This window comes from Microtus oregoni, unplaced genomic scaffold, assembly GCF_018167655.1.
Source record: "Microtus oregoni isolate MIOR12 unplaced genomic scaffold, Mior012 000004F_ref0000308, whole genome shotgun sequence".
Classification (NCBI taxonomy): domain Eukaryota; kingdom Metazoa; phylum Chordata; class Mammalia; order Rodentia; family Cricetidae; genus Microtus; species Microtus oregoni.
In genome coordinates, this window is record NW_024543063.1 from 56,170,042 (window position 1) to 56,193,556 (window position 23,515).

A 23,515-nucleotide genomic window follows, 5' to 3' on the forward strand; every position below is an offset into this window, starting at 1 on the left:
AACCATCTCCCAGCCCCTCCCGGGCCAAGACTTTTTAGATCTTGTTTATCATTTCATGGATTTCTTTACTTGTTCTATGTACAGTGTTTTAACAGTAAAGTAGTCTTTTTTTCTTAGTACAATCTCTCCCTTGTAAAGCCCAGAGGTGAGGAGGGTGCTGCCAGGCAGTCCGATTGCCAGACTGGACTCTTGCTTCTGCTCCTGTTAGCTGTGACCTGTGTGAATAACTCCTGCCGCTAACCTTCCTGCTTAGACCCTTCGTGAGGGTGAATGGACTTAGGTCAGGGATTTAACATGTCTGTCGCTGTCCTGAGTGACTGCAAATGATTGATTATGACACACTTGCTTTTCTGAACTGCTTTTACTTATTGACTTTAGATCCTATTTCAGTCAGGAAATGATACATATAATGGGAGTATTTCTAAGACGACCTTTAATTCCCATCTTGTAGGTTGGTGCTTTACAGTTAGTCACTACTGATGAGATCAGTTTTCTCCTTTGCTGATCCAACAACTTTTTCTCTCTAGGAATGGGATCTGTTGGGAGAGATACTGACTGAGCTGATTTGATTCTAAATATTAAGGAAGTGGGAGTGGCAACAGGAAATGGGAGCCAACAGCTTGGAAACAAGTTTGTAACTTGATGTCAGTGAACTGGCTCTTGCCCCTGAAGTTACATGTAACTTGTTGGAAGAGCAAGTGTCTGGCCATTTTGTTTCAGTTTTTCCATTTGTCCATGATCTGCAGCTGTTCAGAGCTATAACACATTTGGCAGTAATCCAGTAAGCATGCATTTATTTTTAAAATACTACATGGATGTTCAAATTTACTAAATGCCCTAGATGTAACTACTACTTAAAGATCCTGCCACATAAACTATGAACTATAAATTGTTTAACCTAAAAGATTACAGTGGGTAAGCCTTCTTTTTCTCTTCTAATTTAACACAGCATAAGCATAGTGCACAGCAAATAATCCTTGCTGTTGCCTTAACATTGTTTAAAGTTGTTTTTATTATGTTAACTTAAAAAGAAGTCTCACTTCTGATTACTCTTGTGTATTTAAGCCAGTGAAGAAAAAGAAGATAAAACGAGAGGTTAAGATTCTGGAGAACCTTCGTGGTGGAACAAATATCATTAAGCTGATTGACACTGTAAAGGACCCTGTGGTAGGTGCCTGGTGGCTGGGGAGTGTTTTAGTGGATTGGGGTGGGGTGTTTAACACCCAGGGCCTTGTGTGGTACTGCATAACGGACTGATGACACTGGTATTTATTGGTAAATGGGCTTAAAAACCATACAACTGTCATGGCCCAGTGATGAGCTAGCTACCACCACTAAATGCAGTCTATGTACAGAGAAAAACCTTGCCCCTATTTGTTACCTGTTATTGCCTGTTTCTTTGATTTAGCCCCCTGAAGCATCTCATTGCCAGATTGCACTATCTTACCTCATTAGTAAGCCTGGTGTTGGGGATGTCTTTGTTGATTCTAGTGTAGAAAACTAAACAGGTCCTAGACCACCAGTCCTTTGAGAGAGAAGCCTTGCTGTTTCATATCTTTAGTTCCGCATCCACCACAAGGAGCCTCACGGTGTGTATGTACAACTAGGAATATATGCATACTTTTACAACTAAAATGCTTAGTTTGGGACAGGATGGCTCAGTAGGTACAGGCACTTGCTTCATAGGCCTGGTGACTAGCGTTTGATCCCTAGAAACCACATTAGGGTAGATAGAACCTACTCCAGAGTTGACCTCTGACTTCCATGTGTATGACGACATACACATATGCACATAACATATTCCCAATGATAAAAAATTAAGAAACATATAAAATAACTTGCTTAATTTTGACTTATTTTCAGGGTTCTGTTTTAACCTTTGTTTCCTTACCCTAGGGAAAAGTGACAGTATTTGATTGACTAAGCTTCCATCCTTGCAGAACCCACTTTGGTGCCACTTGTATTGTGTTTCTGTTGAATATCTGCTTTATGTGACATTATTTCCCTGTTCTCTGTGGCAGTTTTACATCAGCTTATTAAGAAGCAGGGCTTTGGGGGCTGGAGAGATGGCTCAGTGGTTAAGAGCATTGCCTGCTCTTCCAAAGGTCCTGAGTTCAATTCCCAGCAACCACATGGTGGCTCACAACCATCTGGAATGAGGTCTGGTGCCCTCTTCTGGCCTGCAGGCATACATGCAGACAGAATACTGTATACATAATAAATAAATAAATAAATATTAAAAAAAAAAAAGAAGCAGGGCTTTGCTTCTGTATGCTGAGGACATCCTCATCATTTAATTGTTAGACTGAGTGACAACTGTAGGCTAGGCACTGTGCCAAGTATTTAGCTGTATCACATCTTTCAATCCTCCCCACAGTGATTCAGGGGGACATTATACTGTAAAAAAACAAAAGTCTACAAAGGCTAAGTAATTTGCCCTGCTGAACAGTAAAATAGGATGAGAAAAGATTTTCCTTTTGGGCCCTGATCAAGACTGAGAAGGGGTGATTATATACTAAGTTACAAATGATTTCATAAATAATATATCCCATTCTATTTAATTCAGATTAGCCCTGAACTACATAATGTTTGAGGTTAGAATTAGTATTGTCCACTTACATACATACATACACACACACTATATAAATATATATATGGTCTTAGTGTTTGAGGTAAAAATGGGTATTGTCCATTTAAAGAACACAGAGAAAGAATGTGAATTGGGGGTATAGCTGAGTTGTTATGTGTCCGTTAGCCTGAATGAGCCCTGGTTTTGTTCCCTAGAAATGCATAAATTAGGCAAGGTAATGTTTGCTTATAATCCCAGCACACAGAAAATAGAATCAGGTTGATCAGAAGTTCAAGGTCATTCTCAACTACTAGGGAATTTAAGGCCAACCTGAGCTAGAGACCCCTGGTGGTGCAACCAGACTTCAGAAGCTGTGCTAGGGACTACACCTAAGGGACTTGCATATGATAGACAAATTGTATATGTGTCCCCTCTTTTTGTCTCCCCCCCTCGCCTCTTCATCTCACCTTCTCTGTTAGCTAAACTTACTGATACCTGACTTAATGTTTGTAATTTCTATGATACATGAGTTAAGAAAAAAAAAAGGAGGCAGGCCTTGGGAGCTGTCTCAGTGGTTAAGAGTACATGTTATTTTCCAGATAGCCCGAGTTTTATTCCCATCACCCATGTCAAGAGACTAAGAACCACCTGTAACTCCAGTTCCAGAGGGATCAGACACTTGGCCTCTGAATGACTGCACTCACATGCACAGAGCAGACATACATTTGCCTAATACATCTGTTTTTGAGTAGTGTAGATGGAAATAGAAAGGGAACCTTAGCCCCTGAATTTGAGAGGGTCGGGCTTACTTAAATCTGTAGAAAGGTCAAATTCTTGAGGACAGTGTTAAACACATTTGTTTTTGGTGCTGCTTGGACTCTACTGCCCAGGTAAAGACGAGAGTGTGTGCGTGCACATGTGCACATATGTGCACGAGTTCTTGCACACATTCTCACTGTGGCCCACTTCGTAAGAACCTAGGATTTGTCCTTGAGCTAAAGTTTTAGCAGTAAAGATTTTTGAGATGAATTTTTATTTCTATCACCCTTAAAACCCATGCTTTTCTCCCAATTCTGAAACATCATTTCTGCTTATTAGCATGATTTTATTTCTCCTGAGTTAACCTGACATTTGAAGCTCTAGATTTTAAAAGGAAGTTACTGAACTAAACATTTACTAACTGGAGCGCATGTATTTGGAGCCCAGAGTCTTCTCAGTTTGGCTGCTCATCAAGCTTCTGGAATCTTCTTGTCTCCATCTCTTGGGGATTATAATATCCGGCTTTGACATGGATGCTGAGGATTTGGACTCAGGGCCTCTTTGCCTTCACAGCAAGTGCTCTTACCCACTGAGATGTCTCTCTAACTATAGTGCTTTTAAAAGTTGGATTATTAAGAAAAAAAGAAAGAAAAGAAAAAGTTGGATTATAGAGATTCACCTCTGAACCCAGCCCAGTGATCTTTTAGGAGCCTACAAAGACTTAATAGAGTATGAAAACTGTGTCAGATGCAACTTGTTTGCTAAACCAAGATCAAAGTGTGCAACACCTGATGCAAATGGCAACTTGGCATATTGTTGGCTGTAAGTCTTAATAAAATCACTAATGGGAGCCGGGCGGTGGTGGCGCACGCCTTTAATCCCAGCACTTGGGAGGCAGAGGCAGGCGGATCTCTGTGAGTTCGAGGCCAGCCTGGTCTACAAGAGCTAGTTCCAGGACAGGCTCCAAAACCACAGAGAAACCCTGTCTCGAAAAACCAAAAAAAAAAAAAAAAAAAAAAATCACTAATGGGTTTCTCAGGGCTGCTGCTGGGTCATTCTGGGAATATCTTGCTCTTTAAAACTTTACATAGACACAGATGTAAACAGTACATACTGAGCTTCCTGTGCATGACTGAGCAGTGTTAACCTTCGTTTCTGCCAGCTATAACCCTGCCCCTCCTACCTCCCACTTTCCCCAGTTACTTTGCAGCAACCCAGACATCATAAATACTTCAAAATCAAACAACAAAACAACAAACAGGTTTTTAGGGAGAAATTGCTCAGCACATGAGGGTGCATGCTGCTCAGCCTGAGGGCCTGAGTTCAGATTCCAGCACTCATTTCAGATCCTCATGACCTCCTAGTACTCCAGCTCCAGGGTGTCTGATACCCTCTTCTGGTCTCTTTAGCGATGGATGCACACAAACACAAAAATAAATAACAAATCTAAAAAAACACGGGCAGTCCCTAATGAGAGAATCCTTTTTGTCTGTGAGGTTTGAGGGTGGGCCAATACAAACTGCATTTATTACTGTCTGAGTATCTAAAAAGAATCACTGTTCTCTCTTTCAGTCAAAGACACCAGCTTTGGTATTTGAATATATCAATAATACAGATTTTAAGGTGTGTATGCTTCTTTTTGGCATGGGGTTCACGGGTTGGAGGTGGTAGGGTGGGTACTGCTTGAACTTCAAAGCAGTCAGGGATGATGTTGGTGAATCAGATGGCAGCTTGGATCCCAAATATTGCAGATCTTTGGGGTTCTTGAATTTGGAGGAGTTACTCCAAATTGCCTTTTGACTTGCTTTCTCAAGGAGTTAGCTGCACTATCGAATCCTCTCATCTGTAATAAGAGATGTAATGCCTCATCTATTACACATCTGTTTTATACAGCACAATTTTAGTGTACATTAACTTTGATTTTCATGAGATCTACCCTTGCTGATAGGGAAAGATAATGGATACAGAGCTTCTATGGAAGGAATCCTTAGATTGAAGTTGCTAAACATGTGTTCATACACACTGTGTCCAAAGCAGTTGATACAAAAACCCACTTCAGTCGCTGTTGTCAAAGAACCCTGTTCTGGGGTATTTACACTTGGTATGGTTTTTAGTGACAGGTTTTCTTTGTGTAGACCTGGCTGTCCTGGAACTCACTCTGTAAACCAGGCTGGCCTCAAACTCAGGCTGCCTCTGCCTCCCAAGTGCTGGGATTAAAGGCATGCACCACCACTGCCTAGCTATATACTGAAGTTTCTAAAGATAGGTTTGATTTAACTCAGGTTGGCCTCAGACTTTATCCTTCTACCTCAGGCTCCTGAGTACTGAGATTACAACTGTCTTCCAGTGTTCCCAGCTGAAATATTCTTTTAAAAGAATGTTTAAAACACTGAGTTTTGAACCATCCTATCCCAGGTTTGCCTGGAATTTATTATAGCCTTTCTGCCTTAATCTGCTGAGTGCTGGAATTACTAAAATAAGCAGCCATGTGCAGCTTTAACTTGGTTCATGGATTTGTTTAATTGTAATAAAAAAAATGAACCTACTAATGAGGTTTCTGGTGTTAAGATATGCAAAGAGAAAACCTTTTATAGAACACAGTTTGATATAAAAAAAAAATAGTGATGTTGGTTTCCAGGGGTATGAGAGGACTTGAGGGTGGTTACAGTTCTCTGGCAAGGAGTCAGACACTTGTGAGTTTGTTGAGCTAGAAGCTAGAAATAAAACCATCTTGTCAAGTTGCAGGTTTCCAGTATCCCTGCTGCAGGCGAAATGAAACAACCGTATTTGCACGTATAATTTTCTTAGGTGCTATCTCTAAGGGTATCTAATGAAAAGTAAGGAGAGAAGATGCATTTACTTAAAATGAGTAGTAAGTTTTAAATATACCTAATGCAACCTTTCTTGTACGTAACAAATACTTTGTTATTATAACTCCCTTACAGGTAAAATCAGTGTGGCTTTAGCATTTTGTGTTTCTCAGAGGGTGGTGTCTGCCAGGTGCTGTATCAGTGTTCTTTGGGAGTTGACAGGAAATCTAACATCATAGGAAACCTGTTTCTCTGGGATCTGGATCCTTAAAGGAGGTGTTCTGAAGACATGATGCTCTAATGGATGCTTTTAAAGGAATTGTGGAGCTCAGTGGTTTTGAGACTTAGATATCTGAGAACATCTTTTATCCCCACTTATGTCTTCACTGGGGTATAATTCTACATTGAGATTCATGATTTCCTCAGTTTTGAAACGTTTGTTCCAGTGGTAGCACTAGAGCCCCTCCTGTTTGATCTTACAGGTTTTTCTTTTCTTTTTCTGGAAGTGTTGAGGAATTTCTCTCCATTCTCAGTCTTCTGAATGTTCAGACATGTGCCTTCCTGTGGGCTTCTTTCATCCTTTGTTCTGCATCTTGCTGGGCCTTTTCCATCTGAAAGCTTTCCATAATGTCGGTGTTCTTTGATTTCTCACCCCTCTCTTGTTCTCGCTGTCTAGAATATAATTCAAATGTTAAGCTTTGTATTTTAGAAGTCCGTTTCAGTCTCTGAATTTTTAAAAATAGTGTCCTGTTCTCTCATGCTTTATGTAATATCTGTTTTCTCATAGAGATGATTGCATTTTCGCCCATGCCTTTCATCTTTTTCTCCACAGTTTTGTTGTTTGGCTCTGTTAAGTTGCTGCTCCTGTTCTGGAGTGGTGCTCTGAAGGGCATCGCTCTCTTGAGGGTCTCCAGTAGAGTGTTGTTGGTACGTTACTTCACAGCTGCCCTGTTTGCAGCCTGCTGTTTGCTCTCTTTCAGAGATAGTGGCTCTGTTCATTTCTGGGCCTTTCTGTTCTTCTTAGTTTGAAGCTCTGTGCTTATGAGTACCTCACTGTTGGCCAAATTTCCAGCTTTTTAGTTTGTTAAGTCCATGAACACATTTTCTGACTTCAAACTGTTGTCCCGCTCACTGTAGTTCTGGAGTTCATCCCTCCCAAGCCTGTGACTGCTTTACCTTATTGGAACCTTCAGGTGAAGCAGAGGGGTGAGAGTCCCTTTGAATGGTGAGCCATGCTATTTGGTCATCCTAAAACAACACTAAATATCAGGTAGCATGTGTGTTTTGGTAGGATGAATGATGGCACTTAGATATGGCAGGTCACAAATGGGCAATCTGTTAGTGTTTATGTCCTTAAGGATTTTTTATATTCTGTGCCTAAATGGGAAGGTTCGGTTTTCCTTTTCATCTTTTTCTCTTTTAGTGTGAAATGCATTAATAGCTGACTTTAAAGTACTATCCAAAGAGTGTTTGTCCTCATTGAATGTCAGGGTGACGTGGTTTATGTTGTGGCTTGGTGATGAGTGTTCACCTAGCACTGATGTCCCTCGCATGCACAGGGCCTTAGGTTCCATCACCATCACTACACAACAAAACAAAAGCAGCATTGCAGTGGACACACTTGGTTGGTTTGGGGCCTTTTTGGGGGTGGGGGGATCAGTTGACAATCAGTTTTAATCTGTAAATTTTCTTTCATTATGCAGACATCTTACTTTGGTATCTAGGTTATATTATGTTTGTAAAATGAGTTAGGAACCGGGTGGTGGCGCACGCCTTTAATCCCAGCACTCGGGAGGCAGAGGCAGGAGGATCTCTGTGAGTTTGAGGCCAGCCTGGTCTACAAGACTAGTTCCAGGACAGGCTCCAAAGCCACAGAGAAACCCTGTCTCGGGAGGAAAAAAAGAGTTTAGGCAGCTTTTCTTCATTGTAGTCTCTGAAAGTGTATATACAGTGTGTAAATCTAGGCAGCTGTCTTCCTGCCTAAGTTCTTATTTGTTAGTGTTAGGTGATAGATTTTGAGTTAGAAATGCAGATTTTAAACTAGCAGGTTAAGGGCTTTCCTCCCAGACTTTCTGCACAGTGTCCACCTATCAGCCTGTTGATTGGCCATTCAGTGTTTTTGATGCCCTTGTTGTTGTTAACTCTGTCTTTCCCTCTCATTGCTAGGTTCTTTTTTTTTTTTTCTCTCTTAAGTCATCTTAGAGTTAGTTGGACATTACCATACTTGGTTCTTGAATGTGCTGTTAATAAAATCTGAGTGTGTTTCTGTGTTCCTCACAGTATCCAAGAAGTTTAGGTAGTTATACTGTAATCCATCTACTATCATGGCCTTTTTTTAGAACTTTCTCAGTTACTGTTGTCCCCATAATGTCTTTAGAGCTATATGTGTGTAAGTATATGGTTCAAGATCAACTGGGCTTTTCAGAAATTCTTATATTATTGACTCTTAATTTGATTGTATTTGTGTCCAGAAAACATGTTCTATCCAGGTTTTGCATCCCTAGTCTACAAGTCTTATCACCCCACAAAGTAGAGAAGGGGAAGCTTTTCTCATGACCAGAACTATTTAAAATACTGAATGAACTGAATGTGGTGGTACATGCCTTTAATGTCAGCACTTGGGAGGTAGAGACAAGTAGATCTCTGAGTTTGAGGCCATCCAGGACTACATAATAAGACACTGTCTCCAAAAAGAAAAAAAAAAGGTTTGAACTTACCTTTGTTCTGTGTATATGAATATATGAAACACAGATGGATTTTGGATTTTGTTCAGATGTGGCTGGGGCATCTAATCCTATCCTTCAGAAGGCAGAAACCAAAAGGATTGGGAATTTGAGGTCGACATGATACCCTATTTCAAAAAATAAAATACCCCCAAAACAAACCATAAATGAATTTTATATTGGTCTCGTCACCAAAATACTTAATTATTTTTATGCAAATATTCTAAGAAGTAAAAAATAACCAACATTAGAAACAGGGTGGTGGTTGTGCATGCTTCTAATCCCAGCACTCAGGAGGCAGAAGCAGGGAGATCTCTGAGTTCAAGGCATGTTTGATCTACAGAGCAAGTTCCACGACAGACAGGGATACATAAAGAAATCCTGTCTTGAAAAACAAACAACTTTTGATCACAAGCACCACAGATGCCCAGCCTATACAGTGCTGACTCTTTGGAGCCTGTTGATATTTGCTTTGTGATTGTAATGTGGGTCATGTTTTAAACCATGGTGGTTCCTTACTCATTTTTTGCTAGTGTTACATTTCATGATAGAGGTACTAGTTTGGTGTTTCCCTTTAAAAACCACCAGATTTCTGTATGTCAAAGTTAAACAGTAAAAGAAACATAGTGTCCCTTAAAAAGACAAACTTTAAGGGGGGGGGGGGGCTGTCCCTAAGAGTTAGAGTAACTACTTAACAGCACACTCCTCAACTTGAAAGTGTCCAGTGAGAGTCGGTGTGACACTTGTATGCAATCCCAGTGCTTGGGAGACTGAGATAGGAGAATTCTAAGTTCAAGGCCAACCTGAACTAATAGTGAGTTCCAGGTCAGCTTGAGCTCCATAGGAAGACCATGTCTTAGAACAAGTCTAAAGGAAAAGGTATCAGTTGAGATGCCAGTTATCTGTGCATTAAGAATGTTATAAATTAAAATTTGTTCTAGTTCCCGTAAATTTCCAAACAACACTGTTTTGTTTTTTTCGGTCTTGAAGGTTACATGTTAGCAGTATCTAAATTGGTGGCTACAACATGAAATAATGCTTGTCTTTAGCTTTATATATCTCCTCCTTTTTGATCTTCCTCCATTTGAACCCTGAGATTTCTTGGTGTATATTGAGCTGTGTATGCTCGCTCTGCGTTCTCATACTTCTTTTTTTTTTTTAAGATTTATTTATTATGTATACAGTGTTCTGCCTGCATACCAGAAGAGGGTACCAGATCTCATTTATAGATGGTTGTAAGCCAACATGTGGTTGCTGGGAATTGAACTCAGGACCTTTGGAGGAACAGTCAGTGCTCTTAACCTCTGAGCCATCTCTCCAGCCCGTTCTCATACTTCTTATACCTGTGCTCTTGTGTACTGGGTCAGAGTCCATAGAAAATGAAGTCCTCTTGAATTGTAGCCATTAGGCAAGAACACAGTATGACTGACGGTTCCCCAGCGTCTTTGAAGTTACGCATTCATGCATGCAGTAGGAGTAAGTGAGGCCCGCTGTGGTGATTCCTTGGATGTTTGTACTTGTGCATAGGAGACATCAAGCCTGGTTATCAAGTTGCATTGTCTGCTATTCTCCTCTTCACATGTTGCAGGGTTTATTTTAAAAGTCAAAGCATATTTAACCAGGCTCCTTAGATTACTCCTGTAGTAGAACTGATTTTTAGGGAATCACCAGTGTGTTTGAGGCTTTGCAACTGACCTGAATAGATAAGTCGTTTCTTCCTTACTACCTTTATAAACTTTATTTGTGAGTGAGTATAAATCAGACTTGTGGAAATCAGTTCTTTTTTGTACCATGTGGGTCCTAGGGATGTAACTCGGGTTGTTGGGTGTGGTAGCAAGTGCCTTTACTTGTGAGCCCATAATCTTCTGGGGAAACAACTTGGTTTGTTTTTGGTAAGTCTCTTATGCAAATGTGAGCAAAGCATTTTCCTGCCAACAGTCTGCAGTTGCTTGGTTAATAATACTCTCTACATACCTGGAGGGAAAGTGTGCTTCTTAGGAAGTTTCCCTTTGTAATTTCACATGAATTCTGCTAGTTCTTGAAAGCTAGGTCTGTTTTAGTCACTAACTGGTAAGCATTATAAGAGCGAGTGGAGGAGCTAGACATGCTGTCCTGCTGTGAGGGCTTGGCTTGAGAGTTTGGTGGAGACAGTGGGTGTAGGATACAGCTTTGCAGTGCATTCATGACACTTGGGAAGGTGGAGAGACTTCAGAGATCCTGAATCACCACAGTAGTGACCATCAGCTGGCAGCAGCTGCTTTCCTTATATATACATAGCTAGTTATTCGGGCAACACTGGCATAGGACTCTAGGCAGGTAGCAGGCTCGCGGTTACTACAGTGAGGATTTACCTTCAGAACTCAGCTCCCTACCAGTACCTGGTGCTAATTCTAGGGACCCTGAGAGTCTCACTATGCTGTGAACAAACACCCTAGAGCAGTGGTTCTCAATCTCTGTGGGGTCCCATATCAGGTATTTATATTACCAATCATGGTAACAGTAGCAAAATTAAATTATGAAGTAGTTAAGAAATAATTTTATGATTGGGAGTCACCGCAACATGAAAAAAATGTATATGAAAGGATTTTAGCATTAGGATGGTTGAGAATCACTGCCCTAGAGGGAAAGCATGACCTAGGGTTTAAAGAAGGATGCGACCCATTTCTGTGTAGAAAGCTGAGGCGGTGGTTTGGAGAGGATCTCTGAAAGGGGGCAATGGAGGAGCAGATACCTGTTGGTGTCTCAGAGAAGGTGATTCCTGAAATCTGCGATGGAGATTGGAGCAACAATTAGAGGAAACCAGGTTGGCCCTTGGAAAGGACTTAATCATAAGCACAGGTGGTTACTTGGTCCAGATGTAGTTTAATCTTAATCCCACCAAGAACCTTGAAGAAAGGTCAGACTGACTGACGGCCAGCCATTCAGAGCTTTGTAATGGAATAGGTCCAAGCACTGTTGTGTGGGTAAATTTCTTTCATATTTAGTAAAAGTAGCACTGGTTGGAATAGTCAGAAATACTTTGCTGACAGCCTAAGGACATTTGTTTTTATACGTTAGGTCCTTTACATGATGATTTATATAGATAGTACGTGATCCAAAAGGAAAAAGCCCTTTAGAGATAAAGGTTCAAATAAGATATCCCATTTTGGTTTTTTAGAAATATAAAATATTAGCACTCTGGGGGGTTGAGAACTTGATCTTTTCTCTTTTCTGGGCTATTTCTTGACCTCATGGTTCAGTTTAACACAGCCTCTGCAATTGATCTCTCACACCCAAGTTGGTATCTTAGACCTTTATATTCTGGTTGCCAGTTGTGACCAAGTACTAGCTAAGGAACCTGCCTTGAAGCACAGGGTTGGGAAGACAGAGACCTGGGGTTTGGTCCTTAGGAGGCTGAAACAAATTAGTGAGTAAGTACGCTTGAGTACAGCTCAGCCCACGGGTAAGCCCCTACCAGCACAGCATCTTATGGGCCCAAGCCAGCAGTTATCTGGGGCTGAGAGAGCCACATATTCTTACTAAGCTGGAAAGGCAAGTTACTCTTCCCTAATGGGGAAGGAGAGATGTGGCCTCTTCTCTACAACTGTGCTTTTAATCAGTTTCTTTGTCATATTTGCAGATAAGTTTAATTTTCCTGTTTATAAAATCACAGTGTTACCATTCTGTGCCCCTTGGAGGATCCCTGGGATATGTGATTCTTTTCTTTAATAGAGGAAAAATTTAAAGTTGTTTCAATTAACTTTATTTATAGGAAACACTGCCTACATTGACAGGGAAAGAAATTTGCTTGGAACTGATTGGTTACCAAAGGCAATGCATAGTGTCTGACTGCACATGTGGTACTTTAATGATCCTGGTACTCTGCTCCAAGAAATTCAAATTTATTTCAAACTCCATGAGGCGGATCTCTGGATTATCAGTAATGAAAGTTTCCTTGCGTGTGTTAGCTTGTCTTGTGGTCATGTTTGACACTGCTACCTTTTTATCTTTAACACCTTATTACATTATTCCTTTTAAAAAAAAAATATATCAGTTACTGCCTGTGAAATCTTTTTTAGCCTGGAATTCTTTGGTGGGGATCAGAGGGCATAGATTTTTGAGAAGACTCATGGCATTTTTCAAATGTCTACTACTTTCCCTCTGTTTCTTTTACAAGTCATTTCATTCCCCTAACACTTGTGGGCAGCAGCTGGGGAAGGTTCCATGTGTGCTCTGAGTTGGGTGGGCTCAGCTTGATGTGGACAGCTAGACAACTTTGACTTAACAATAGCGTGGCTGTTATTATTAGAATTCTAGAAGGTGAAGTAGCAAAGATCAAATTGGCTATAGTGTTTCCCTCTCCCAGAACTCTTCCTTTTCCCCTTCTCTGCTGAAGGTGGAATGTTGAGCTCCCTCATCTTTGCCATTCCAGGTCAGGCAGTGAAGTTGTGGGTGGCCATTGTAACTAAATTTGCGGAGGAAGGCCAGCACTTAGAATAACAAATACAATCAGACTAAATTAACTTTCTGTTTTCTGAAATCTGTTTCAGCAACTCTACCAGATCCTGACTGACTTTGATATCCGGTTTTATATGTATGAACTACTTAAAGTAAGTAACATTTGTAAACAGTACTTAAAAAAAAAAAACAACAGGCATATTCCTTTAAGAAGTTTTTGAAAAGACAAAATTCAAGCAGAATATTTTCTGCTACCCAGAGAATCTAGTGAGGCCTAAACTTCTGATGAGAATTCTGTTGTGAGACCTCTTAGGTTTTCTTCTTCTTCTTCTTTTTTTTTTAATTTAACTTTATTTTATGTGCATTGGTGTGAAGGTGTCAGATCCTTGGAGATCTGACAGAAATGGAGTTACAGACAGTTGTGAACTGTCATGTGAGAGCTGGGAATTGAACCCGGGCCAGCTAAAAGAACAGCCAGTGCTTTTAACCACGGAGTCACCTCTCCAGCCCTCCTCACAGGTTTTCAGTAAAACTTAGAAGACTGGTCAAAAGCAGGACAGGGCCATTATACAAAGCTCACAACCCCCTGCGCCTCTTGTTGGCTGTTGAAGGTTTCCTTTGCCAGTTAATTAATCCTAGTCTTCTGTGTAGAAAGTCACTCAGACATAAAGACTTTAAAGATGGATTCTTATTGCTTGTAATCTCAGAGTTTGCCTGGTAAGTCTTTTTTAGATTCAAGTCTGCCTGGCTGAGACAAAGTGGTCTGGGTTGGTCCCATTCATGTATCTTGTGATACAGGCTGGCGTTGCTGGAATAGTTGATCCCGTCTTTGAAATAGCAGTAAGAATGAAGACCTCAAGGTGTAAACACTTCAACCTGGCCCGTGCTGGTTTGCCAGCACCTGTTAACCAAAGTCAACCCTGTGGCCAGCCCTTGATTTCAAAGGGTGTAAAATGGTTGTTATTTCTTGGTGGGAAAGTCATAAAGAGGGATGGGTACAGAATTGGTAGTCTTTTTTTGTTGTTGTTGTTTTTGTTTGTTTGTTTATCAAACTGTCTTTTAACATCCTTTCTTATATGAGAAGATCTACCCCTCACCCCAAGTGCTAGTGCTCAATCTAGGGAGAAGTGATGGGTGGACCTTCTAAATGACTTAAAAATACAAGTACTATAAAAAAAAAAAAAATAGGGGGGCTGGAGAGATGGCTCAGTGGTTAAGAGCATTGCCTGCTCTTCCAAAGGTCCTGAGTTCAATTCCCAGCAACCACATGGTGGCTCACAACCATCTGTAAGGAGGTCTGGCGCCCTCTTCTGGCCTTCAGGCATACACACAGAATATTGTATACATAATAAATAAATAAAAAATATAGAAGCATTATCAATTGGCAAAAGAATATTTTCATTTGTCTAGGTGAACACTAGAGTAAAGCATTCTGAAATGCTGCATGTACCTTTTAAGGTAATGAATCACTAATAACTTCATAAGAACTATGAGCACACAGAAGTGCTTTATAAATACAGAATTGGCCAGGCATGGTAGCGTATGACTAACTCCTGGCACTGGGGAGATAGAGGCAGTGGGTCTCTTAAGTTCAATACAAGCCTAGTCTACATAGTACATTCCAGGCCAGCCAGAGCTACAAAGTGAGAACTCTCTCCAAAATAATAAATTATAGAGTATTACAAAAACTGGGGGGTGGGGGGGGAAATTAGATGTCAATTAAGAAAATTCCCAAGATGGGGTTTATGTGGGAACTTTGGAACATTGCTTGAACCAGGTTAGAGCAAGGCTGGACTTAGGGAGTGGAAGTTTAAAGACCTGACTCCATGAAATGAATGCTTTTCCATAGAATTGTGCTTGAATGATCTGCCTGTTCCTGGAGCCACAAGTGGTGGGCTTGGGATTCACTCCATGTCTATTGAGCTCCCTTTTTGTTGGGAAGGGTAGACTAGAGCTTGACCTGGTCCACCTTTCCTGTGTCTTCTCCAGTAGGAAGAGGTTTTCAGTCCTCCTAGAAAACCCCACACATGTACCCTTGAAGCCACTGCTCATTTCTCACAAGTGTTCATGTAGGTCTTGTGGATTTTTAGCGAGTGCCAGCTGGACAAAGAAACTAGCACAGCTGTCCTTAGTGCTGGGGCCCTGCTACTGTCTAGTGGTAACAGTATTCTATCTGTTCCTACTGATGAATGATCAGCAGGAATTTAAAGGCGTTTTAGGATCCCCACAGGGTGTTTGGCCAGTGAATACTGCCAAGAACTAATCACTGCTGCTTTTCCCCTCAGCCTTTGCTTCCAAGTGTCTTTCCCATCCCAGGTATTCTATCTTTGACAAAGGCTGGGTAAAATGGCGGAAACTGAGCTGGAGGCTGTGTGTGACTGCTCGGTGACTGACCCCACCTCCAGGTTTCCTGTGATCTGGTTCAGATCCAGGGGCATTTGCCCACATGGAGCCTAGTTTTATAAGAAAACTGCCAAGATGGGGCTTGAGTGAGAACTATGAAATGAAATGCTGATTAAGCAAAATGTCAGTTTAAAGAAGGCACAACAGCACGTTAGAATCTTGCTACAGGCCGGGCGGTGGTGGCGCACGCCTTTAATCCCAGCACTCAGGAGGCAGAGGCAGGCGGATCTCTGTGAGTTCGAGGCCAGCCTGGTCTACAAGAGCTAGTTCCAGGACAGGCTCCAAAACCACAGAGAAACCCTGTCTCGAAAAACCAAAAAAAAAAAAAAAAAACAGAATCTTGCTACAGCTGTTGTAAAGTAAATCTTGAGTTTCTGTGATAGTAGACTTGGTATTTATAAACCTTCAGCCAAGTGTCCTTAGATCTATGGTAGCTGTTTAAGCAAAACCTAAGAGCTCTGTTCTCTGCTCATGTGATACTGATCACTTGCCAAGTGCTTAGTGGTCTTGTATAGCTGGTGGCTACTCTACTACACAAAAAACAATGGACAAGGCTGGCAGAAAAATTATGGACATCCAGAAAGTGCTCTTAGGCTCCTTCTGTCTAGTATTCCTTTCTTTGGAGATTATATCTCACCTCTATCCCCAGGTTTTATATTGTCCACTCTCCAAATTCAAATTAAAAGTGTCAAAGCTTGTCTGTTACTATTGCTATAGAACAGGAAGCATGTTTTTTGGCATGCTGCTTGCTTGTTCTCTGTTTAAAAACCCTCCAGCATGAAGATACCTGGTATGGTGTCCTTCTTAGTCTACCACTGCAGGAGGTACTTGGTATCTAGAATTACTTTTGTTGTCACAGCCTGAGTGACACACTGACACCTAGTCCGTAAGTAGATGCCATGTATTGTGCTGAATAGTCTTTAATACAGGAGGCCCCTACATGAAGAATTTTCTGGCCTCCTGAAACTTCCCTGTGCTTCTTAAGCCAAAGGATCTAACTAACTTTGGTGTTCACAAAGATGACCTATGGTGTGTGTGTGTGTGTTAAAGAAGATTTAAGAGCTGTGAGTGGATAGGTGGGAGATATATTAGGGGTAAAAAAAAAAAAAAGCTGGATGGGGTAATCCCAGCACTCAGGAGTCTGAGGCAGGAGAATATTGACTCTGAAGGCCAACCTGGGTACGGAGAGTGGAGGGCAGCCTGACTGAACTGTGTAGCAATAAAAAGGAAAAAGGCTTGTTAATCCAAGCTTAAAATTTTAAATCAATGTTTCTTTAAAGACAATATAAATATATTTTGATATAATATATATTATTTATAGTTTACATTTGAATATATATAGAGAGAGAATGATCAGTAAACACGTGACAGATGTTTTATCACTAATAAGAAAATACAAATGAGAAATACATTGAGCTACCTGTATAGCTGTGATTTAAAAAGGAACAGGCGGTGGTGTCACATGCCTTTAATCCCACACTTGGGAGGGAGAGGCCAGCAAAAACAACAACAAAAAAAAAAACAGTGACAACTGTTGGTGAGAATGTGGAAAAACTGGAACCATCTTGTGCTGGACTTGAGAAAACAGGTAGTTTCTTAAACCATGCAACAAGGCTTTTCTGGCCCTAAAAAATCTACCCCAGATAAATGGATACCTACCCTCCAGAATAACTTAAATATGATTATTCATTGAAGCATTTGCTCTCCGCAGCCAAAAGTAGAAACAACCCTAGTACGTTCATAAATGATTCAGTGTCAAAAATAGATAAGTTCAGTGAAAAAATTAGACAAAGTACTGTACTATTAGTAGTAATATCCAGCGGTAAGAACTCCCTAGATAGCAGATCCACGGTGCCCAGGAGTAGCTTGGCGTAGGCATTAACTAAAAACGAGCTCCAGGGAACTATGGGGGTGCTGAAAAGCTCTACAACAACATGGTGGCATTGGTTACACAGCTCTCAATTTACTAAGGATCATTGGCTTTCAACACTTAAAAGCTTTTTATACTGATTATATTACAGGAAGTGATTTTCTCTCTTAGAATAATAATAATATCTTAAATGCTGGCTCGGGTTTTATGTTTAAGAAAAATGTAAATGGGCTGGAGAGATGGCTCAGAGGTTAAGAGCATTGCCTGCTCTTCCAAAGGTCCTGAGTTAAATTCCCAGCAACCACATGATGGCTCACAACCATCTGAAATGAGGTCTGGTGCCCTCATCTGGCCTGCAGGCATACATACAGACAGAATATTGTATACATAATAAATAAATAAATAAATAAATATTTTTTAAAAAAGAAAAATGTAAATGTAAGCTCACATAGTTCACATAACTTAAGTCTGCCTGGTTAAAAGATATCTTCAGTCCAGGCGGTGGTGGCGCACACCTTTAGTCCCAGCACTCGGGAGGCAGAGTCAGGCGGATCTCTGAGTTCGAGGCCAGTCTGGACTACAAGAGCTAGTTCCAGAACAGGCAACAAAGCTACAGAGAAATCTTGTCTCGTGGGGAAAAAATACATATATTCATATGTCATTCATTTTTCATGCCCACGTAGATTCTGAGGTCCCACACTCTGGCCTCTCATTCTCTCTTTTTTAAAGCAACCTTTATCATGATCATCAACAGCCCCCTTTCTACTGACTACCAGCTGTAGTGTCCCTGGAGAGCATCTTATTTTCTCTCTCCTTAAAGGCAGTAAGCTGCCCTTTTTGAGACAATTCAAGGTAAAGTGTCACAAATAATAAAAATGTGTTTGCCTTGGGGATGGTAGAGGGTTTGCTTACTTTTTTCTGCTTTCTTACCTTCTAGGCTCTGGATTACTGCCACAGCAAGGGAATCATGCACAGGGATGTGAAACCTCACAATGTCATGATAGATCACCAACAAAAAAAGGTACCAGTCCAGCCAGGTAGCACCATATCTTTGCTGAAGGCTTGGGGAAACCTCAGCCTTGTCCAGTAGCACTGTGGTGTCTGTAGAGCGTACATTTCTTCAGTAGGCTGAGTTGCTGTGACTTCTCTAGTCTCCACGAAGTACATGTGACCTTGGCTATGGTCACTGGTTTTATTTTGTTTTTTGTGTTCAGAGGACCTCAGGAACAAACTATAGTAGTAGTTTCTGCTTTGCTTTTTAGTGACCATTAGACCAACCCTACTATCCCTAAAAAGTACACTTGGGTCTCTCCAACTCTGGTTGTTTTAGCCCATGTTAGCTTAATGACCAAATAGAGCAATTCCAGAGTGGGGCATGCACTTGAGTCCTTCAGTAGTGCCTGAGGCTTTAGAGCTGTGAATGATGGGAAATGTGTTCCACATGAAAGGAGCATGGAGACAGAAAAAAGGCTGAGTGCTTTTGATTTGTAGAGTAAAAAACCAGGATAACTATAAAAGGGGAAAAACTCAGAATATTCTTTTTTTTTTTTTTTTTGGTTTTTCGAGACAGGGTTTCTCTGTGGTTTTGGAGCCTGTTCTGGAACTAGCTCTTGTAGACCAGGCTGGCCTCGAACTCACAGAGATCCGCCTGCCTCTGCCTCCCGAGTGCTGGGAGTAAAGGCGTGCGCCACCACCGCCCGGCTCAGAATATTCTTTAAAAAAAAAAAAAAACAGAATATTCTAAGTACTCTGCTCCAGAAATGACCTCATCTACAATTTCTGAAGTAGACTTCATGGGTACGCTATGTGTGGCCGAATACCTGTAGCAGAGATGTGGTGTGGCATCATCAGGTATGGGTGGGCATCTGGAAGTGCACCTCTCGCATTGTTTGGTCTTTCTCATAGCTCCGACTGATTGACTGGGGTCTGGCGGAATTCTATCATCCTGCTCAGGAGTACAATGTTCGCGTGGCCTCGAGGTACTTCAAGGGACCAGAGCTCCTTGTGGACTATCAGGTGAATGTGTCAGTGAAGCTGCTCTGAACTATTTTTATATTCTCTTAAGGATTTTCCTGATTGCTGTATAGTCAGTTTATTACTATTATTATTATTATTATACTCTAAAGGTTTTTCTCAGCTACATTAACAAAGAATTTATTATTTTTTTATGTGTGTATGTGTATGTATGAGCATACTTGTGCTATAGCCCTCGTGGGAAGGTCAGAAGACAACTCGCAGGAGTTTGTGATCTCCACCATATTGGTTCTTATAACCAAACTTAGGTTAGAGGCTTGACAGCCTTTTACTAGCTAAGTCTCTTGCTGGCTTTTTTCTTCTTAATCTTAAGGGAAAGGAGTGACTTTTAGTTCTAAAGTAACTGCAGAAAGGCTGAGGATGGAGCTTAGTAGTAGATACTTGTCTAGCATGGATAAGGCTGTAGTGCCTCAAAAGGAAGGGCTAATCTTTAGATGTCAGGTGAATATGAGAAACTCGGGTTGATACATTGTTGACTTAATGACATTCTGCCTTCAGATGTATGATTACAGCTTGGACATGTGGAGCTTGGGCTGTATGTTAGCAAGCATGATATTCCGAAAGGAGCCATTCTTCCATGGGCAGGACAACTATGACCAGGTGAGCAGCTTCAGCCCTTGCTGGTTTGTCACAAATGCTAGGGAAATAGCCTCTGGGGCAGGAATGAGGTGTGGAGTGTTGCTCAGTGCACATGGGCTCTGTAAGCTAATGAATTATATGTAGGCATGAGGGCCCCAACCATGCAGAGACAGCCAATGCTGTCTGTGGTGAAAGTTGAAGATGGCTCTAAGAAGTAACGCAGCTCTTTGTCTGACAAAATCAGATTCTAGTCATTGATCAGCGTCCCCAAAGATATTAGCATCTAAATTATGTTAACCCTTTAAAAGCAGTTTAGAAACTTGCATTCATGTGAGCTTTGTGTCCTTAAGTCTCTTTGTTTATTCTAGGCTGGGGTCTCTGTTAGGTCCCTAGAGATTTGGGCGGTGTGGAATTTCCTGATTCCCAGACCCAGCACAGTGTCCTGGCAAGCTCATGGGAAGCTTTGTGCTTGGTGGTTTGGTTCAGTGTGTTCTGTGTTTCAGCTTGTTCGAATTGCCAAGGTTCTGGGGACAGATGAACTGTATGGGTATCTGAAGAAGTACCACATAGACCTAGATCCACACTTCAATGATATCTTGGGACAGTAAGTAAAAAAGGGAAGAGAGAGGGTAAGGGAGGGAGCAAGCATTGCTCTATTTCTGAAGTGGGAATATTACACGAAATCCAATTTCTCATATATCCAATTTATTTATTGAGGTTGAGTCTCACTTCTGTGTAGACCAGAGCTAGTTTTGAACTCACAGATATCTACCAACCATTGCCTCGCTTTGTCACCACCAGGCCTTACTCACAGTTGATGAAAAAAAAAAGAGGCAGAAGAATAATGCTTACTCAGGTGCAGATGTTTTAAATAGACTGAGCAGTTTCATGTCAGCATGCCGTGGTTATACGGGGGCACCAGGCTGTACGTACACCAGCCTGTTCTGAAGTAGGTACTGAGAAGAATGAGCTTCAGCTGCTTCACAGAGTGCAGCATTCTAAGGGTTGGTTTGTGTTAGGTCTATTATAGGAGGTTTTTCTTGTATTTAGTCTCAGACTACTAATGATGCACTTTTTGTAGGCATTCACGGAAGCGTTGGGAAAACTTTATCCATAGTGAGAACAGACACCTTGTCAGCCCCGAGGCCCTAGATCTTCTCGACAAGCTCCTGCGGTACGACCATCAACAGAGACTGACTGCCAAAGAGGCCATGGAGCACCCATACTTCTGTGAGTGTTTCCCTTTATCTTTGGTGTCAGTCAGAAAACTAGATATTTGGATTTAGATCAACCTAGGAATTTGGCTTCAAATCATTATCCTAGATCACTGAGACCAATTTACAGGTGATTTTATTAGTTCCTGGAGGTGTTTGCTTAATTCATTGTTAGTAATACCCCTGAGGCAATGCTGTCTACCCATTCCCATCATTCTGGACTTGTATACTGAGGTATCTAAGATTCTTATTTGTTTTAGAGACAGGGTGTCTCTCTGTAACTTTGGGACCTGTCCTGGAACTCACTCTGTAGACCATGCTGACCTTGAACTCAATGAGATCCTTCTGTTTCTACCTTCTGAGTGCTGGGATTAAAGGCGTGTGACAGCACTGCCTGGCAAGATTTTTTTTTCCAAGTGTGAAAATTTAATCAAAAGATTATTTTTTTTTCCCTTTAAAGAAATAAGTTAAAAAATAGGAAGATCAGCTGGGTGGTGGTGGTGCACACCTTTAATCCCAGCACTTAGGCAGAGGCAGGTGAATCTCTGAGTTCGAGATCAGCCTGGTTTACAGAACAAGTTCCAAGACATCCAAGGCTACACAGTGAAACCCTGTCTCAAAACAAAAGCAAACAGACAAAAAGGTAGTGGGATGACACTAATGGCTTCTAAAGGAAGCAGTATGTGAATAAGAGCAACCTGAAGTGAGCGCCAGGCTCTGACATTTCCCACAGCATGTCTGTGTGCCTCTTGCACTTGCTTGTGGTTTGAGTACATCTTTCCGTGTGGGGACAGAGGTGGCTCAGTCATGGAAGGGGCTGTTCTTTGACCCCTTTGTGCACTTTTCCTTTCCCTTTTTCCTTTGGAGTTTAGCTAATTCCTAGTAATTGTAATGAATATGAAGGACTTACTATGGTCTTAAACCTAGGACAGAAATTTAAAGCAACAAGAAGTTGAAAGGGTCTTCTCTTTCAGCCTTCTGAGCTCTGGACTGCTGACATTCCATCGTCTGCTTTCTCATTTCAATCACAAAGCTGTTTTTACTCTTCAAGTTAGGCCACTTTCAGGATACTAGTGTTGCCTGGCGTAGTGGCACACGCCTTTAAGCCAAGCACTCAGAGGCAGTCAGTGGGATACATAATAAAACTCTGTCTTAAAACAACAACAACAAATAGCCAGGCGTGATGATACACACCTAAGGATTGGTGTCCAGCCTGGACTACAGAGTGAGTTCCGTGAGAGCTTGGGCTATCCTGTCTGAAAAAACAAGCAAACAAACAAACACAATAAAAAGCAGTACTGGTATAAACTCATGAGGCAAATGTATACAGATTGCAAATTTGAGGCAATCTAGGATATATAGTTAGACCCTGTCTCTGAAATAATAACAAAAACAACCTGATATTTCAGATAATTGTTTGATTGCTTTTCTAAATAAATTGAGTATTTCTCTCTGCTTAAAATTGATAGACTGCCACTGGCTCTTTTACTCACCCTTTTTATAACGTGCTCATTGTACATGCTTTAAAGAATTTAAAGGCTAGGTATTATGTTGGTACGTAAAGAAGAAATGACAAGAAATTGGTGGCTAAGTTGGGGTCGCTGTACCTTTCAGCAGCCAGGTCTGTTTTTTTTTTTTTTTTTTTTTTTTTGGTTTTTCGAGAGAGGGTTCCTCTGTGGTTTTGGAGCCTGTCCTGGAACTAGCTCTTGTAGATCAGGCTGGTTTCGAACTCACAGAGATCTGCCTGCCTCTGCCTCCCGAATGCTGGGATTAGAAGTATGCACCACCACCGCCCAGCAGCCAGGTCTGTATTCTAAGGAAGTAGAATTACCTCCACATAATTCCCCGCTGGGCATGACCACTACCCTGACTGAGCTGCAGCCTAAGGCTGAGTTCAGTGTTAGTTTGAGCAACAAATAAAATTTTTAGAAGTAGTTGAGACCATGACTTAGTAGAAGATTAATTGCCTAGCCTGCATGAGACTGGGTGCTATTCCTTGCCTTGAGGACAAAAAGAAAAGGAGTCCATTCCTGATCCTGTGCCTGGTTCTTGTGTGACCTGAGTCCCTCATAAATGTCTGGGTTGGTGCATATAGAAGAGGAAAGGCGGGTGCTGAC

At 41.3% G+C, this 23,515-nt stretch overlaps 1 protein-coding gene across 3 annotated transcripts in view; it reads left to right on the plus strand.

The window, feature by feature from the left end:
* The window catches only part of Csnk2a2 (casein kinase 2 alpha 2), a 40,344-nt gene that overhangs the window by 11,086 nt on the left and 5,743 nt on the right, over nucleotides 1-23,515 (plus strand). For 2 of the 3 annotated variants that reach the window (XM_041649839.1, XM_041649840.1), the window contains exons 3-10: nucleotides 1,066-1,167; nucleotides 4,901-4,951; nucleotides 13,391-13,450; nucleotides 18,509-18,592; nucleotides 19,477-19,587; nucleotides 20,104-20,205; nucleotides 20,688-20,788; nucleotides 21,266-21,414. In XM_041649839.1, the coding sequence (XP_041505773.1) occupies nucleotides 1,066-1,167; nucleotides 4,901-4,951; nucleotides 13,391-13,450; nucleotides 18,509-18,592; nucleotides 19,477-19,587; nucleotides 20,104-20,205; nucleotides 20,688-20,788; nucleotides 21,266-21,414 (760 nt within the window). The remainder of the gene's footprint in view (nucleotides 1-1,065; nucleotides 1,168-4,900; nucleotides 4,952-13,390; nucleotides 13,451-18,508; nucleotides 18,593-19,476; nucleotides 19,588-20,103; nucleotides 20,206-20,687; nucleotides 20,789-21,265; nucleotides 21,415-23,515) is intronic. The other variant, XM_041649841.1, reaches the window with a different exon arrangement.